The sequence below is a fragment of the Ziziphus jujuba genome, chromosome 5 (genome assembly GCF_031755915.1).
Source record: "Ziziphus jujuba cultivar Dongzao chromosome 5, ASM3175591v1".
Classification (NCBI taxonomy): domain Eukaryota; kingdom Viridiplantae; phylum Streptophyta; class Magnoliopsida; order Rosales; family Rhamnaceae; genus Ziziphus; species Ziziphus jujuba.
Window position 1 is genome coordinate 32,317,830 of NC_083383.1, and position 18,236 is coordinate 32,336,065.

The 18,236-nt window shown below is 32.7% G+C and overlaps 2 protein-coding genes, 1 long non-coding RNA gene and 1 pseudogene across 3 annotated transcripts in view; all 4 read right to left on the reverse strand.

The window, feature by feature from the left end:
• Nucleotides 1-345: 345 nt before the first annotated feature.
• On the reverse strand, nucleotides 346-2,664 carry LOC125423020 (uncharacterized). The gene is made up of 3 exons (XR_009639217.1): nucleotides 2,484-2,664; nucleotides 1,938-2,040; nucleotides 346-679 (listed from the first exon to the last, which is right to left on the reverse strand). It is a non-coding gene; the product is annotated as an uncharacterized LOC125423020 (long non-coding RNA).
• Nucleotides 2,665-6,151: 3,487 nt separating this feature from the next.
• LOC125423019 (uncharacterized) lies at nucleotides 6,152-9,472 on the reverse strand (annotated as a pseudogene).
• A 739-nt stretch (nucleotides 9,473-10,211) lies between these two features.
• Nucleotides 10,212-11,994, reverse strand: LOC132803703 (very-long-chain aldehyde decarbonylase CER1-like). Its single transcript, XM_060817065.1, has 3 exons — nucleotides 11,938-11,994; nucleotides 11,454-11,689; nucleotides 10,212-10,446 (listed from the first exon to the last, which is right to left on the reverse strand). The coding sequence occupies exons 1-3, from the start codon at nucleotides 11,992-11,994 to the stop codon at nucleotides 10,212-10,214; spliced, it is 528 nt and encodes a 175-aa protein (XP_060673048.1).
• A 1,576-nt stretch (nucleotides 11,995-13,570) lies between these two features.
• LOC125423018 (very-long-chain aldehyde decarbonylase CER1) overlaps nucleotides 13,571-18,236 on the reverse strand; it is a 39,395-nt gene continuing 34,729 nt past the window's right edge. The window contains 6 exon segments of the mRNA XM_060817354.1: nucleotides 13,571-14,066; nucleotides 14,390-14,563; nucleotides 15,035-15,136; nucleotides 15,479-15,679; nucleotides 15,796-15,903; nucleotides 16,088-16,478. Coding sequence (XP_060673337.1) covers nucleotides 13,890-14,066; nucleotides 14,390-14,563; nucleotides 15,035-15,136; nucleotides 15,479-15,679; nucleotides 15,796-15,903; nucleotides 16,088-16,478 — 1,153 coding nt within the window. The 3' untranslated portion in view covers nucleotides 13,571-13,889.

The following is an 18,236-nucleotide window of genomic DNA, read 5'->3' on the forward strand; positions in this document are numbered from 1 at the left end:
CTCATGCAACCTTGCCTCATTCCACCGTCACCATGCAATTTTCCAAAGACTCATATACTAATGTAACATGCAAGGTCAGGAAACTATCAAATGACATATTTAACAACCAAAGAATTAAATAGTGGGCCATTAAATGACATATTTACCAGGGGAAAAAAAATCAAAGAGTTGTGCAAATTTATGGTTCAAATTATGAATATATTAAATACTCTAAATTATGCAGGATTGTAGAGTTTCATTAATGATGTTTAACTCTCAATATCTGGCTAACATTGAAAATGAAAAGATCAGTCGTGTTTTGATACTTAATTCCCTTAAAAATGGTGATCTATGGAAGGAAGGACCTAAGTAACCGTATGATCATTTTTATAAACAAAAAATACCAGAACAAGCATGACAATTATGAGGAATGCATAAAAAGTTGATTCCAAGTATCTGGAAGTCCAGCAATACACCAATGGTTACAGTCCATGCGCCTAAAGCCATTATAAAAGCCAGGATGTGCATCTTTTCTGAGTCGTGATAAAGTTGTTATGTCCAGCAGATGAACATGTTTTCTCATTCCAGTTAATACATCTTTCACCACATATAATGCCTTGGGCAATCCACCTCGATAACTGATCCACTTAGGAGTTTTGTCTCATTTCCACAATTTGTCACCCCTAGCTCATTCCAATCCCTTGCCATTAAATATGAAAAGAAAAAAAAAAGAAAGAAAAAAAAAAGCATTAGAGAAATTCACAAAATTAATTTTTGGTTTTCAAAAAAGAAAAAATTGGTGATGGGAAAGAAGTAAACTTAATGGCAGTGGGTAAGAGAAATTCCTTGGAAGATGACTTTGGTTTTACTATGATTCATAGTAGAATCCACCCACTTAGCCCATGTTGTCAAACCCTTATGAAAAGCAACCATACAATTCATGTCTTTGAGATTTTGGTTACCATATTGAGAATTTAAATGCTCTCTTTCTAGTCCTCAGGAACTAAAGTGAAGGCAGTTCATAGGGATGCAGATTGGAAAAAACAGGAAAACAAACGTAGGAGAGAAAAGAAGTTAATCACATGTTTATAGCAACTTCATTAAAACCTCTATGAGCAACAGAGCATTTAAATTCTTTTTTAATCATATGCTTATAGCAATTTCATTAAAAACTCTATAAGCAACAGAGCATTCAAATTCTTTTCCTCTTTTGTTTTCTTTTACCTGGTATCACCTCTAACTAGACCCCATTTGTACCCAACAAGGACTGATTCCTTAAAGCCAATATTAAATCCCTCTTGTGCTACAGCTTCTTCTCTTGCTGTGAGACCATCACGATATCCACTCTAGTAATACACCAATTGTTACATGAAATTCACTGAAAGGGTGTGGGGCCAGCGATTATTACTTCTAGACCAAAACAAAAAAACAAAAAAACCACAACTTCCATATGTTAAGGAGGGACACTACATCAACCTCATAATCAAGTGCACAACGATAACAATATGCACCTGACCTAAGGCATTTTCAAGCACATTTTTGGAATTGTAACCAATAATATGGGTTTCTCAATCTGTAAATATCAGTTTATCATGGAAGTCTTGAGTGCCATTAGCCTACAATACAAAACCACAAGCAAACTAATACCACATCTCCGCAACCAACCTCAAATTCATAAAATAGGAGTAAGTATAAGAAAGTTCACCTATCCTATCCCCAACTGCATATTTGTAATCAACTTGAAAATTAATAATGTTCCACCAGTCAAGCCTAAGAAATTCCAACCTTGGCTGAAAACTAAACAGAAAGAAATTAAGGCAAACTAAACAACATAGATAATATACCTCATGGTCCATATAGTAGGTATAACGTCTTTTTTAAATATTAACTAATTGTAAACAAAAAAAGAAGAAGTTAACTTATATAATTCGCCATAGAACATATAACTAAAAGGATACCATAAGAATCACTTTGGTCACATCGGGCACTTGGCATAAGATCACTTTCTATTTGATGCTGCAAACTTTCCAAGTGAAGCTCCTCTGTAAAACTATCGCTCACCTTCACAACCATAAACAAGAAACCAACATAAAATCAAAATGAAGTTATGTAATTAAATTATGATATCTAGCAGGATGGTGAGTGTCATATAAACAAGAAAACAAATGATTCAACATTTGAAGCAGATTTTAACCATAACTGCTTTCTACTTATTCTTCAATTTTGTTTTTTTGGGTTTTCTTTTCTTTCATTTCCTTTAATATTCTATTGCAATCAGAAAATTCAACAAACACTTGTGAAGTGTTTCTGACCTTAAAGCAATATAGAAACTGACCCTAAAGCATACTCATAATATTTAATCACACCACTACATTGTATAACCTACTACTACTTGATTTCGACTAGTTTCCTCCATTCCAATCATCGTCTTCTCTTTTCACCAATTAAGCAAAAACCCAAGCTAAAAAAAAAAAAAAAAAAAATCAAAATACACAGATCCTTACCTCAAACGCAATTTTTCCTTAGGCTTTCATATGTTTGCAAGAGAAGAGGTAAGAGATGCAGGGAGATGGAGCATGGATTTTTTTTTTTTTTCTTAATGAGATTGTGTGTGGTTTTCTGGGGAATGAAGAAAAATAGAAAAGCTGAGTGCAGAAACTAAAGACTGTGGTTTTCTCGGACCGAAGGAATGAAGAAAGGAAAGTAAAGTAATTTTTTACTTTCATTTGGGATAAATTGGGAAGCAGAGGGCAGATAAAAAAAAAAACTAAGAAATGAAGGGTATATTTCATTAGAGGCCTTGAAAGAAGAACATTGGGCCAAATTCCCCTTTAAAATAAGGGAATTTGGCCCAATGTCCCTTTTAGAAGGGCTATGATGATATATACCCCTTCATCCGTCAACCTTTTTTTTTTTTGCCCTTTAACATCCATTACATCCTTAAAAAAATTTTAAAAGATCTGTATGTCCTTTATTTTAGATTTAATATAAGGAAACCTTTTGTGGATCCTACGATTTGGCTTCTGGGATCTCATAAAAAACCAATGCTGAGATTAGAAAGAGGACCAAATCTAAAGACAAGATGTTTGAGTTCGAAGAAAGCAATGTTCAGATCTTCAGGCTAATGCTTGACGATGCCCATCTTCAATCCTGCCTTTATTTCTACGAGTATCAGAATGCTTTTACCTTCTCACTTGTGGTTGTTTCTTCTCTGCTGCTTCAGAATACTTGAATGGTGGATCGGAAGAATCTGGATCTTTAGCAAATGGTGGTTTTGTTCCAGTTCTACTAGGATTTATGGTTGTTTTTAAGTTTCTAACGTTGCTCGCCAAGGTTTCTTTTGAAAAATTAGCGTCAAGGAGGCCGGAGAAGCGTGAATAGAATCACCAAAAATTCTAAAAACATTATCAAATTAGCAAAAAAATTTGATTACTGTAGGGCCTTCGGTAATTACAGATGAAACCTATGGTAATCAATTTGTCCTTGCTGGAAAAATTACCGTAGGTTTCATCGGTAATTACCGAAACCCCTTGTGGTAATCACATTTTACCAATTTTTTAGTGCCCACAAGTCCCCTAATGTGTGTTAAATGCAACAACATGCAAAATATACTTTCTTCAATGATCCTCAAGAGAAAAAATCCCAAAAGTTCTGAAAAGGTTCTCAAATGGGCACAAAAATTTGATTACCGTAGGGCCTTCGGTAATTACCGATGAAACCTATGACAATCAATTTGTTGTTGCTGGAACAATTACCATAGATTTCATCGTTAATTACCGAAACCCCTATGGTTATCACATTTTACCCATTTTTTGGCCCCCACAAGTCCCCTAATATGTGTTAAATGCAACAACATGCAAAATATACATTCTTTAATAATCCTAAGGAGCAAAAATCCAAAAAATTCTGAAAAAGTTTTCAAATTGCCAAAAAAATTTATTACTATATGGTCTTTGGTAATTACCGATGTAACTTACGATAATCAATTTGTCCTTGCTGGAAATATTACCGTAGGTTCCATCGGTAATTACCGAAACCCCTGTGGTAATCACATTTTACCAATTTTTTGGTGCCCACAAGTCCCCTAATGTGTGTTAAATGCAACAACATACAAAATATACTTTCTTCAATGATCCTAAAGAGAAAAAACCTCAAAAGTTCTGAAAAACTTCTTAAATGGGCACAAAAATTTGATTACCGTAGGGCCTTCGGTAATTACCGAAGGGCCTTCGGTAATTACCGATGAAACCTACGATAATCAATTTGTAGTTGCTGGAACAATTACCATAGGTTTCATCAGTAATTACCAAAACCCCTATGGTTATCACATTTTAACAATTTTTTGGCCCCCACAAGTCCCCTAATGTGTGTTAAATGCAAAAACATGCAAAATATACTTTCTTCAATGATCCTAAGGAGAAAAAATCCCAAAAGTTCTGAAAAATTTCTCAAATTGGCACAAAAATTTGATTACCGTAAGACCTTCGGTAATTACCTATGAAACCTACGGTAATTAATTTGTCCTTGCTTGAAAAATTACAGTAGATTTCATCAGTAATTACTGAAACCCCTATGGTTATCACATTTTATCAATTTTTTAGCCCCCACAAGTCCCCTAATGTATATTAAATGCAACAACATGCAAAATATTTTCCACTTTATTTGACAGTTAATGAGAAATGAGGGTAGATGAGAAATGGAAGATGGTTCCATTTATTCGACACTTTCATATCCATTTATTTAAATATTTTCCACAACTGCACAATTAATTCCATCATGACTACTCTCTTTTGGACATACTACCATGGAGTCGCATTTTAAAAGAGATTGGAAGAAGCTTTCAAGCTGGGAATAGTCTCCAATTTAAAACTAACTAAATTTTAATGCCTACCATTCAAACAAGTTCAAATGGTCCCAAACTAGAGAACCAATATATGAGAACTCAATTACCATCCATTTAAATTCTCATCCTTCTTATTTCTTGCTTTTCCACATCTCAAACAATATGGAGAATTTAATAATAAAATTGGATCCTTACACTTCATCTTGACATGAGAATCAAGTAGAAAAACTAAAAACTAAATCTGAATTAGCAAGAGAAAAATATACAAGTGTTTTGTGAATAAAATCTAGAGAATATTACAACTCCTACAAAAGGTTCTGTTGGTATCAGTCCTAATTTGACCCAAAGTTCCCCATTAATGTCAAAATCTTGAACACCAATTGGCACCACAATTGGTATAATGCCAAACTTTAGTGACAGCATTAAAAGCATACGGGGGCACCTCCACTATAACGGAGACCGATTTGATACCTGGATGAAATCAAATGAAATATCTGCGGTTAGTTACAATATTTAGCATACAAGTTTCAAAGAAAATAATTAAATACCTAGAGTATCCATTAAGAAGTATAAAGGTTCAAATCTAACAATTGGGACAACAGCTCATACCCAGTAATAATAGAGGAAAGTAGTAAAACACACTTGCCTTCATGAACATTAAGGTAAGACCCAATTCAGTGGCCTGTACCATGCCAATAATCAAGACCATTTTTCTATAGTGGAACTCAAGCAAGAATGTCTAGGGCATTACCTGAAGGAAAATGAACATGTACCTTCCTATCGCACAGTCTTACAAGAATATAGTCAATACGTTTCACTTAAAATGAAATACATAATTTAGAAAATAAAATAAAATACCATTGATTCCATTAGGAAATTGACCATTCCCAAGTGCAATATGATCCTTGAGGACCTGCAAAATGAAGCAAACAAAATTACTTTGCAAGACTTGAAAAAAATATAATAGTAATAATGATAATAAAAAGAAAAAATAAAATAGATTAGCACTTACTGCAGTATAGCGTTTTCAACTATATCACTTTTTGACAAGAAGTATAAAACATTGGGGTATTATTATTTTATTTTGTTTAAGAAGTTATAAAATTCTTGAGAATGGTTCAGATTATATTAGTAACAAAAATTCTGTGTATGACATTGGAATTGGATTGCACCTTGTTATTTATTGTTTCTGGTGTTGGTTTAGCCATCGCATTAATTAACCATTTCTTTTATATATAAATAAATTATATGTTTATTTTCCTTTATAAGTACTTCTTTATATCTATTTATGCATAAAACAAAATAATGGGAAAGGCAAGTATCAAGAGATACTTTCTAATAATTCGATGATAATATATTCATAATTATCATGATTAGGTTCATCCTCAGTTTTCTTAATTATACAATAATGATAAAAAAAAAAAAAAAAAACTTTGATTTAGAAAGCAAATGGTAAGGTCACGCTTAAAGCACCACAACCACAAAAGAAGCTGGGAGTGTCCAATTGGCTGCTTTAGTACTTCACCAATCAATACAAGAGGATGATAAAACCTAAAAACATTTTTGGCACAAATTTTTCAATCACAGCCATATAACTTCCATAAGGCTTTAGGTTCCTTAACCTTTTGAGTGGATGTGGGAATATGACGTCCAAATTTATAGCATCTTCTTTGATAATGTTAGAGAGAAAAAGAAATTATTCTGATAGGGGCAGGAACTCCGTCAACAAGGCAACCTGTCCTCGTCGGTCTCTTTTACTTCAATCATCTTTTTATTTTTATTTTTATATTTGCTGCTACAAGCAATTCCTTTTTCTATATGCCAAGAGAACTTCTCTTTTTATTCCCTCCATAGAAAGTGTCTGCGTAACCATATAACATAGAAAAAGATACGAAGTAACTTTACGACCTCACACTTGTTGGAGAATTTAAGTATAAGTTGATAAAACGCTTCCAAAGATGAAAAAAAATCAAAAACCACCACAGGCTTCAAGACGTATCATTCTAGTACTAGCCAATACTCAGATTGAAAATCAGATAAGACATAGCATCAACATTCAAAAATAGTGCTACTGATCCTCTGATTTGCAGGTCCAACCAACAAATAGTACACGGAAAAATCGACAAAGACGCGTCAACAATGATGAAATAAAATGTCAATGCATAATAACCAGCATGGCAGGTGAACCATACCTATAAAAAGGTAAGCAGCACTGTTCCAAGCCCCAAGAGACTCCAACCTATTCCAGAAATCACCCACATCAATGCTGCTAAAACCTTCAAATGCACCTTTGAAAACCATAAATGTTGCTGATGGAAATCCCATAAATTGCAAAACAAGATTACGAGATACTCTTGAAAAGTTTCTCGAACTCGGAACTCTAAGATCAAGCATCAAGGGATGAGCCAGTAAACACATTGGGACAATAAGTAAACCCCAAATTTCTGCTGTAGCAAAGTTAATGACTAACATGAGACATAAACCAATGAAGGCAACTGAGATAGTCAATGATTTCAACATAATCAGCTGCTGGAATACCAAATTTCCAGAGGGGGTTTAAGGATCTAGCCACTTGTCCTGCTGTTTCGAATAATTCTCCCAAAATCTTTAGCCATTTGGAGTCAAGTACAGACCACATCTTGTCCACCTTTGCCCACAACCCTTGCCTATGTACAGCTAAATAGTTCACAATATTGATGAGGTCAAGGTTTGGCATCTGCCCATTTGATGCCTCGGCATATATGCTAAGGCTGTCCCCAGATTGTTCCTTTTTATCCACAACCTTAATGACAAGGGCTGCAGCCATAGTCCCAGCACGTCGAAATTCATCGTATATCTTCCTTTCAGCAATTGGGTTCTCTTCCACTTCATGCACATTATTGATTTCAAGACATATTTCCACATCTGTTGTGCGCAATCTGGTAAATAGTGGTGTGTGATATTCTCTTAGCCATGCAGCAACTGCTGCATATTCTCCATGCTGGGAATCAGCACCCAGCCAAATAAGATCCTTGGCCAGCCAAGTGACACGGGTGAGCAAGGAAAATACCGAGTATGCAATGCCCAAAGACAAAGCCTCGCCCTGATTAATTTTCGCTGAATTGAAAGGTGTTACAAGGACAATTGCTTCCTTCCCATCACCACGTGGTGCTTTTATTATTCCAACAACATTGGTGCTGAACAACTGATATTCTGTTCAGTTTTTCCAGAATCTGGACCAGAAAAAAATGTAGCGGATGAAACTGAACAGCCTGAGGCCGGAACTTGTGATAGTTAACTTTGGCACCCAAGTCTGACATATACTGTGCTATCAATCTTTGCCTCTCTCTGAATCAAAAGATTTAAGAGAGAACCAAGTAAGAACACACTTGCATAGGATTTCTTCTTTTCCTAGATTATCTACATTATTAAGTCAAGCTAAGGGAAGCAATAAAAACGCATTTGCAACAGAGAACATAAAAAATATCCCAGGAAATAGGAGAGGTCCCATAGTGCAAAGTGCATATAATTTCCTGCAACTATTTTGCTAAATGTCTTGAGAAAGTTGAATAACAACGTATTAGAATCTCTAATGCACTAAGTTACAGCAATAACACCTTTAATATACATCAGCAACACAGAGAAAGAATTAAAAAGAAACATTAAATTTGTTTAACCAAATTTCCAAAGCATGTAAAGAGAAACACACTTCAACTCACATCAAATCCCCTAGATACATGAGCTTGGCTACAACAAGTTGATCTAGATACTTAGAAAACCAAGCTAACTTCAATCTTATTGTTCAACAATCTTAGAGGTGGGTACCCTTATATATATATATATATATGCATGTCCAGTAATAATCATATAAAAATTTAGAAAATTTGCTAACATAGTATAGAGGATTATTCAGTGCTAGAGCTATAAAACTATTTTAAAGTAATTTTCTAAAAAAAGGAACTAGCATTGTTTCATACTGCAGATACAAAATTGAAGCGGTTAAATTAGAATTCACAGAATTAAACCGAATAAGGAAGCACATACATTCCTGCACCTCGAGATTTGGAATTGAGAGCAATTACGTCCTTCACCCATTTATTTGCCTCCGATACATCCTGACTGGAGAGCATGGGATTCCCAGTACCTGTTCAAGTTCACATTAAAAATAATTCGAAACAATCACCACAGTTAAGCAAACTTTAACTGCACTTTGATTTTTATTTTATGGTTTTTACAAGGAATTGAAATTGACCTGGCATGAGGGCATTTTCGAATATGTAAGTGTTCTTGGCAAGAAGTGGGAGCAGCAAAAGAGCCAAAACTCCAGCAGTACAGAAAACAATGCTGAAAGCACCCAAAAAGGAGGAGGAAAAATCCCACGTCTAATCAAAATATTTCCGGCACCATATTAAAAATTGGATCTCAGTCGATTAAGAAAACCAACAACATACAAATAACAAAGAAGAAGGAGTACCTGAAGAGGAGGCTGTGTGAGAGAGGAGCAGGCTCTGGGTTTTTTAGGAGAAGAGAAGAGCCAACTCTAGGAAGGAGAAGATAGGAGCCGGCTCTGAGGTTTTTTGGGGAAGGATGAGGAAGGAGAAGAGAAGAAAAGCACTTCGAAGGAAGTGAAAGAAAGACAGGCAAAAAGTAAAATTTGATATCAAGGGTACTTTAGGAATATTCAAAAAGAAGAGGACAAAACAAAAATAAATCATGAATCGGTGGTATATATTGTTAACCCCCTTTCAAAAGGGGTAATGGACTAAATTCCCCTTCAAAATATAAGGTTGGCGTTTGCCCATTGGAATTTTAATTTTTAAAATGAAGTCCCAAAAAGTTTTAAAAAAAAAAAAAAAAAAGTTTGGTTATGAAAAAACGAATAGCCACTTTTTCATGTGCCTTGTCTATTCCGTACAGAAAATATGTGTCCTTGATCTCTCATGGCTGTCATTTTCTGGCTCATAACTGCCAATTAATTAATTATTATATGTATCCTTGAGGTTAAGTATCGACAATTAATTATTAATTAGTGAAGATACAATTTATAACTAGTGTTAAGATATATAGACATATAGATAAATATATAAAGGAAAATAATACTCACGAGGGTGTGTAAAGGAGGTACTTAAGGGGAGGGAAAGTGGAGAAGAAGGACTTGGGAATGAGCTCAAAATTGCAATGTCCCAAGTTATTCATGAAATCAATAAAGAGGACATAACCATACATGGATGCCATTGATGAAGTTTTAGTAAGAACTGTTGTTCGGATAGGTACTGCAAACAGCATTGCATACGCTATGTGCTCGGCGAATGGATGAACAATAGCTGATGATAATTAATTAACTTCATTAGTAATTTTCATTAATTATTAGCAGAAAATGTTTGGCGGTGGATTATGAGTGGATACTCTTTCAGGAAATGGGCTCGGTGACAATGGAGGAATGGTGGTGGGAATGGTAACGAGAGTAGAGAAAATGGTGGTGAAGAGCTCTGTGAAACCAGTAGTAGACAAACTCCACCGGCCCCACATAAAGCAAAGCTGTGATTACCACTCCGTCTGTTCTTCGTACTGGTTGTATTGCTCCCCATGGAATTATTTTGTATCCTATGTAGAACAAGATCGACGCGAACAATATTTGATCACCCCTGTCCATCCATAAAGAAGAACATATTTATATATATTATATAGTCTTGCTATGGTTGGCAAAAATATTACCCATCATAACAAAATTATTATTAGCTTTCGAATTTAATTCAAAAGTTAAAATTTAAAAATATAGTTTTGGATTTAAATTGAGTTTAATGATATACTAAAATTTTAAAAAGTCAAATTTTACTATTTCTAGACTTATTTAAACTTTTAAATATATTTTTAAATATATCAATGGTTAAAATAATAAAGCTAATAAAGAAGGTTATGAAAGTTACATTAAAATAGTCCTTATATGAGAATTCATACATATAATGTGCATCGAAATATGCTAACATGAGATGCAATGTTTCCCACCAAATGGTAAGTGATAATCACTTATCATTGTCTAATCATCATTATTACATATAATAGAATGATTGCTCGATGCCAAGAGATTGGTTGTCCCCCATATAAATTGGGTGACATTCCTGGAAGTAGCAAAATTATATATAAAAATATATAAGAAATTTCTCTTATATAAGAATTCATTTTATTAGTATTAAAAGACGTTATATATATTATTGGTAAGAGGATAAATTCTAATTGGATAAAAAAATCAATATGTATATATATATATATATATATACGGTTTTGACATGGTAAAAGATTTATGATGAAAGACTGTGAAAAACAGTTATTTATAGTCATCGTCAAATCAAGCAATCATGAAAGACAATAATTTATAATCATCAAATTGAACAAATCATATAGGTCTAATAACTATGAATATCTGTATTTTATAGTTTTCTTCTTTAAATTCTTTAGTATATCGTTTTTATGTGTATATATATATATATATATATAAACTAAATCAATTTTCATGCATGCAACTGTGAAAAAAGATGCATGCATGCAAATTTGATTATATAATAAGCATATACATAATACATATGCATGCATCCATACATGTATACTTATATATAAATGTAAAAGGAATTAGGATTTAATTGTTTTTACGTACCAATTGCTTTCTCTGTCAACCTGATGAAATTCGAGAGGTCTGTGAAGAATCCTAGTTTTGCCTTTGGCAGTGCGATAGCGGGAAAGAGAAATCCAAATCTGGTTGTGAAGCATCCTTATTAAAGCCAATGGTAAAACCAGCAAATACACAAGGTGGAGTTCTCTTTCTGATCCCTTCATTATGTTTATACATAAATAAGCGCTGTGGACCATCCATGGGGCCAATATCACGTATTTTGTATTTCCATCAAAACCCACATGTAACCACACAATCAACATTAATTAATATTCATCAAATTAATTTCCACAATTCATAATTGAATAAATATAATTAATTAATTAATGCAATTCTTGTGATAATGAAAAAGATATAGGCATGCATGATGTAATGTTTTCCATCAAAGATATAGTTTATTTTATTTTTTGCAATAAAAAATATACATGTTATTATATAAATATATAAGATATAAAAACTTAACTACCTTGAAGCTTCCAAGAGGCTTCCATGGCCAGTCACTTAAGATTTCTGGTTTAGAAGCCATACTTGTTATAGCGTCCCACAATGCTTCTGTAGCTTTATCAAGTACTGTCTTAACAATAGGTGCTCGCTAGCTCTACGACTCCTATACATACATACATACAAATGTACCTATAGATATAGGCGTATATATATAGGTGTTTAGCTCCTTGACTTATTGATATTGATTAAAAGTGTAAAAGATGACCATGAATGCCATAGATGGAAACAAAGTAATTTCCCAACGCCCAATTGCAAAAAGGAACGGCATAAATAATGGTGTTAGCTCTGTTCCAAGTATTTGAAATAATATGGTTCTCACATTGCTTTATCAGAGACAAAAATTCGAGGATTCAATATATTTATTTGAAAGGCAAATTAGGTGCCACCTAAATTATGTATTAAAAAAAGGTTAAAAATATTGATGCTATGAAAATAACGTGCCAAATAAGATATTATATATAAAAGTAATCCGACCCATTCATTGAACATATTCCATCTTAGCCACCCATTTTCATGACTGACGCCCCCATCTAGCCTCAAATTTTCAGCTAGATACCTAACTCCAGCTAGGTCTTGGTTGGGATTGTACACCTGGACAATTTGTGATGGGTCATTCAAGCATGTTGGATTTCTGGCCAAAGCATTGGAAAGTCACGTGCTACAATACTCTGCTTGATCATCAACTTGGCTATCTAGCATAAATGTTGTTTCAGCACTTCTAATCCTCTCACTATATATATGCTTAATTTATTTCACCGTATTCAAATTAGTCTCTCTGCTAGTACTTCTATCTTTAAGATCAGAAAGACAACGTTGGTAATTGGGTTAAAAATGTTACGTTCAGTAAATAATTTGATATAATCACTCATTTAATTGTCCAAATTTTGACTATCGTTAGTATGTCCAAATGAATGGATGTATAATCCAACTGGTATGGTTATATATACATATAGAATTGAATAGCACATATGGATGTGCGTTTTTATATTTATGTTATCATGGTGTATTTATAGACCTTGCCCCAGCTTAATCATCCAAGAACAATAAAAAAGTTACTTGTATTGTCCAAAGAAATATCTGGTCCTTTTTTTTTTTTAAAATATATTTTTTTTACTTACGAAAGCTGGGCCTAGACTTATGATTAACAGGCCAATGCCGAATCTAACATTTCGAGGCCTGGCATGTATATAAACTTTTCAGTGCAATTAGCCTTCCATTTTGATGGATGAGGAGCCATCTTTGCTTTCTTTCCTTGCCGTTCATGATGTTATGACTAGGGCATAAAAAAATATGAATATATCCATTCAATAATTTTACCAAAAATATTATACATCCATTCAGTGAAAAAAAAAAAAAAAATCATGGCAAAAAGGTTTGACGCCCAATTTGGACATGGGTTTTTGAAGCTTAAAATAAATATGGTCCAATTAGTCCACCATTCAAGGACTTAAGCCGAGTAATATGGGTGACAAACCAATATGGGCTTAGAGATGTGGATGTTCTGAGCTAGAAGCTCATTTAGAAAACCCATAAAGCTATTCAAAATGGAATATACATGCCATGGAAAACCTACTACTAATTATTACACAATAAATAAATAAGAACAAATAGAAGTCTACTACTCATTTTGTATAAAAAATAACAGAAAACATACACGTACGAAAGCGAATATACACAGAGCTTCATCAAATTTGAAAGGACATTGATTAATTTATATAATTTTGATCCCCTTACAACTTGTAGAGTCTTCAACAGCTCAAAAATTACTAAAAGCACGTAGTAAACTAATAATTATGGTATACATATCACAGTATAATATGCAAGCATATATATAAATATAAATTATGAATAGAAATTAATTAAGACTTATTTATAATTTGTTCAAGTATATAAATATAAATTATGAATAGAAATTAATCAAGACTTATTTATAATTTGTTCGTCCAAAGGATGAAAGCCATGTTGAATGCTTGCTCGCCAAACTTGGTCAATGTTGAAGATGGTGTCCCCACACTCATTTATGTTCCACCCTTCTAAAACATGCAGTATCCCAGCTATGCGCCAGGCACTCATCACTCTTCTTGGCAACCAATTCTGTGTCGAGATATTTTACAAATTAAATAACATATCAATATATATATAGTACAATTTTTATTCTTATTCTTATTCTTATTATTATTATTATTATTATTTTTTTTTTTTTGTAGTAACGATCAATTCAATTTCTTGTCTAAATTTGATCTATATGTAAGTTGAAGAATGGGTCCATGTATATGGAAACAGTTTAATAACAAAATTACCATTTACTCATGCAATAATTCCAATTAGTATGTTCCCATACTTCGATGTGTACATATATACATATATATATTATAATAATAATAAAAATAAAATAAAAGTTGAAGGGTGGTAATTACCTCACAAGAGTGCATGTTTTTTAATGAAGATGGAGTTACCATCGCAGGAGTGGTGAAATAGAAGCAGTCTTCGCGCAATTTCTTTGGAGGAAACTGAGAGAATGGAATGAATATTGTTCCTTTCTTTGCCATCATTTGCTCTTCTTCGTTCCATCCATCTCCCACCAACCATATCTGCATAATTCATTATTCATAATTGGATGTCATCAATTTTCTCATAATTATGAGTACTAATACTTACTGGCATTAAATTTATTTACTGACGTTTTATATGATACCAAAGAATGTGGCACCATATTATTTGTTATCAAAATAATAAAGTCTGACATACAAAAAAAAATGAGATCTTATAAAAGAAAGAGTACGACTTTTAACATATTTTTTTATTATAATTAGATATTTTTATAATTTTATAAAGATATTTAATTGTAATTAAAAAAACTTTAAGGATGTACAATGTAATATTACCTAAAAAAAAATTAATTGAGAACGAGAAGAAATTAATTGAGAAACTCGAGATTTGTTGGTGGTGATGGACGAGTGAATTCAAAGAATTCGTTGACTAATCTTGCATGAATTATCATGATCATATATAATGAATTTAGGTGTGCCAGAGAGAAAAAATAAATAAATAAATAAATAAACCTTTTCAGCATAATTTGTTGAAAGGACCAAACTGCTGGTATGCTGTGGACCAAGCTCTTGTTTTAGCTTCTGCATGGACTCCTCCCTATTAATTGTTGCCACCTGCAGACAAAATCATTTCACATATTTATTTGTTCATCCATCACTATGCTTGAAAGAAACTTCATATCCATTGACCAAAAATACAAAAGTTAAAAAATAAAAACCCTTATCCACATATTTGTCTCTTACTATGCCTACACTACACATTCTCTATGTTCTCATACTCATTTCATCTTTTCACTTCCTCTAGTTCCATTTCTTAGTTTTATGTATTCAAATATAGATACCATTGTAAAGTATAAACCACTCAATTAATCTTTTTTCCCCGCCCTTTAAGTTCATTTTCTGCATTTATAATCTAAAAAACTGACATGTCTAATAGAGGATGAAGACGCTAATTACCTCAATGCCCCTTTGACATAAAGAATTGGCAATGGCAAAAGCAACCTTGTTAAGGTTGCCTCGGAGGAGAACCTTAGTTGTCCCTTTTGGAATACTGTTCAGAACAACAGCCATTGCTAAGCTACTACCATCCACCACTTTTATCTTCAGCTGAGGGTTCCTTTTGATATATAGTTCACCATTTCTATTAAGTTCCTCACCCTGCAGCCAATCCAAAGCAGAGCATAAAACTATATATAAAAAATCAAGTGCTAATTGAAGTGAGAATTAAGAAAAGTAGAAGATAATTTTGTTTAATTAATTAGAGAAACTCTTGCCTGATTTAGAAGACCTAGACTTAACACCTTAACTCCCTTCTTATCGGCATCCAATATTGCTTCTTCAATCAACTTATTGATAGCTTCTTTTCTCCATGGTAATAGACACTAACAAAATTTAAAGGCAAATTTTTGAGATACATGTCAAATTAATTGAGAAAATGCAAATTTTTAAGTTACGTCTAATCAAATCAAGAGCCCAGTTACTGTCGTGTACAATCACTGCGAACTGGGTTGTCCCCTGACCAATTGTTAATTAACTAACAATTAAAAATACTGATTTAAATCTTACTTGTAATTTGTATCTTGGTACGACCCAAGAGTGGACTTTGAGGTTTTTGAAAGAGTTGGACTCAGAAATAAACGCACGGCCCTTGATCCAATTGATGATGACGACAAACCAACAAGTGAGGGGCCAGAGCAGCCAGAGATACCATTTACAAGGGGAAGAAGTATTAAAAGGGTTGGAAGCCATTGATGCCAATCCAAGGCGCAAGTGATAGATAGAGTCTGGCGTGGTTAGATGGGTTAAATGCACCACATCTCCACTCTCTTCTTCTCTTTCCAATGATGATTTGTATACGCCATCCGTCGACTCATCCACTGTCCCATAAATGATATCATAAATTGGCATGAACAGTGAGTAATTGCTTCGAAATTGGGTGTGATGCAGTGAGTGAAACCTGATCAACAACACAATTAACAATATTAATTATTAGACCTTTGCTTTTTCTTTTTTTCTTTTTTTGGTTAATAATTAAAATTAAAATATTAGATATTCATAGGGCCTTAAACGATTGTAAAATGGATGGCATCTAGCTTATATAGAGTGTTTCAATATTACCAATATGCTGTCCAAATTAAGCATATGGTTAATCATGTATTTACAAAATTGAATTAATACTTCCGTCACAAGTCTCTCTACTTTAAAAAAAGTTAACTAATAACATTCTGCTATGTCGCTTGAAAAAAGTTCATTGTTTGTACATGATCGTGTGCCATGCTCTTTTAAGTATGATATTTGTTAAGTTTAGAAAAATTGTTCAAGCTAATGACATTCATAATTTATTTGTTTTCTCTTATGATCAATATTTTAATTAGAAGCAGTTAACTGTAAATCTCTCTAAAATACATAACGCTAGTGCCAGGCAAGAACAGAAAAAATCTTGCATCTAGGATATTTGTTTCATTTATTTACGTATATGGGTAGTAGGTAGACATACTAATTATTACATGGAGGAATAATGGAATTTGAATAATTTACATATATATATATATATATATATATAGCTACCACTATTTAGTATGAACCAAACATAAGATAACTAAGTGGCCCACAATTAATTTCGTTCTGAGAAAGATATAATGTGGTGTGACTGATATATAAGACATCCATGTCGTGACACAAAAAAAAAACAAAAAGTTACTAAATAAATAAGAATTCCTTTCTATGACGTTCTTTAAGTATTAACATGTTTTATAGCCAACCACAGAGCGTGATTCTATTTAAAATAATATATTAATTGTTATGTCGATTCGTTTTCCTTGAAGGATCCAAGAGGTTGAGTCTATTTCCATCCAATTAGAGTATAAATATGTAGAGTATAAATATTATGAAAAACATTAAATATAGCACATTCCTTGTATGAAATGAAATGTCATACCAAAAGGTTAATGACTATCATTTTCTACTCGGTTTAATTATAAATTCGATGTCGACCATTCGGTTATTTGTTCATTTCGGCTCAGCTGGTTTATGCTGTGTTATGTTCAGATACATAATTCATGCCCCTTTTTTTTTTAAAATATAAATTCTTCATATAATTTTATTTTCTAAAACGTGGATAATATATATATTATATATGATTCAAAATAAGATTGTGAATATATTTTGTTAAAAGATTGTGAATATATATATATATATATATATCAAAAGTGGTTCATAAATTGTGGTTGACAATGGGATGTTTTGTTAAAGTTGTGCTAAGATAGTATGAACTAGTGTTAGCGTAGGATTTGATAAATATGAACTAGTGTTATCATAGGACTAAAACGGAAGAGATAATAATAATTTTGTTTATCTATTTATTTATTTATTCAGTTATTTATTTGTTTACTTGGTTAAACTTCCAGCTATTTAATTGTTCATTATTTACTCAGCTAAATTATTGTTCATTCATTTATTTATCTATCCATTTATTTACATTTTTGATTAATTAAATAAATTATTTATTTATTTTTGATGGTTTAGGTTTTAAATGTACTACTAAGTAGGGATGTTATAGGATGCTTATCATCCACTTATCTAATGTAATATATATATATATATATATGTATGCATATGTGTGTATATATATAGAGTGTCAGGTTATATGTCAGGACCCCTTCAAAATTCCCCACCGGAACTCTAGACAAGTCCTAATCCCAAGGAAACCTTACCA